The sequence below is a fragment of the Penaeus monodon genome, chromosome 28, assembly GCF_015228065.2.
Source record: "Penaeus monodon isolate SGIC_2016 chromosome 28, NSTDA_Pmon_1, whole genome shotgun sequence".
NCBI lineage: Eukaryota > Metazoa > Arthropoda > Malacostraca > Decapoda > Penaeidae > Penaeus > Penaeus monodon.
The window spans coordinates 17794519-17794938 of record NC_051413.1 but is presented as its reverse complement, the minus strand read 5'-3'; the positions used below and the strand labels follow the sequence as shown (position 1 = coordinate 17794938).

Below are 420 nucleotides of genomic sequence, written 5' to 3'. Positions count from 1 at the left end.
GACCCAGAGAATTGAAATTCCAAAATTTCCATCTTCCAATAAACTTCTATATGGGATTTTTTCTCCCATACATTTAATTGTGTTTGTATTTATCAATGTATTTTTTGCTGTACGGACCTCCTGCAACACTTATACTTTCTTGCATTATGACACTTACCTCCAAGAGGTTACGCACATCCCATGAGCTGCGTTCCATATTATAGTGAACTTGGTTGGAACCAACAGGTGACCATTCCTGATGCACTAAAATCTTTTTAATGACAAAGCCCATGCCAGAAAAATCTGCTGTGTCTACCCCATCCTTCCAAACAGTGTTCTCGTAGATTTTGTCCACACGATCAATGAGGTTGATCTGAAAATGTTCAAAAGAAAATTGTACCTATGGTTGTACTAGACTACCCTCCTAAATTCTGCCACTAA

The 420-nt window shown here is 38.1% G+C and overlaps 1 protein-coding gene across 1 annotated transcript in view; it reads right to left on the bottom strand.

The window, feature by feature from the left end:
* The window catches only part of LOC119591392 (ADAM 17-like protease), a 16920-nt gene that overhangs the window by 11764 nt on the left and 4736 nt on the right, over positions 1-420 (bottom strand). Inside the window, exon 7 of the mRNA XM_037940132.1 lies at positions 158-352. Coding sequence (XP_037796060.1) covers positions 158-352 — 195 coding nt within the window. The remainder of the gene's footprint in view (positions 1-157; positions 353-420) is intronic.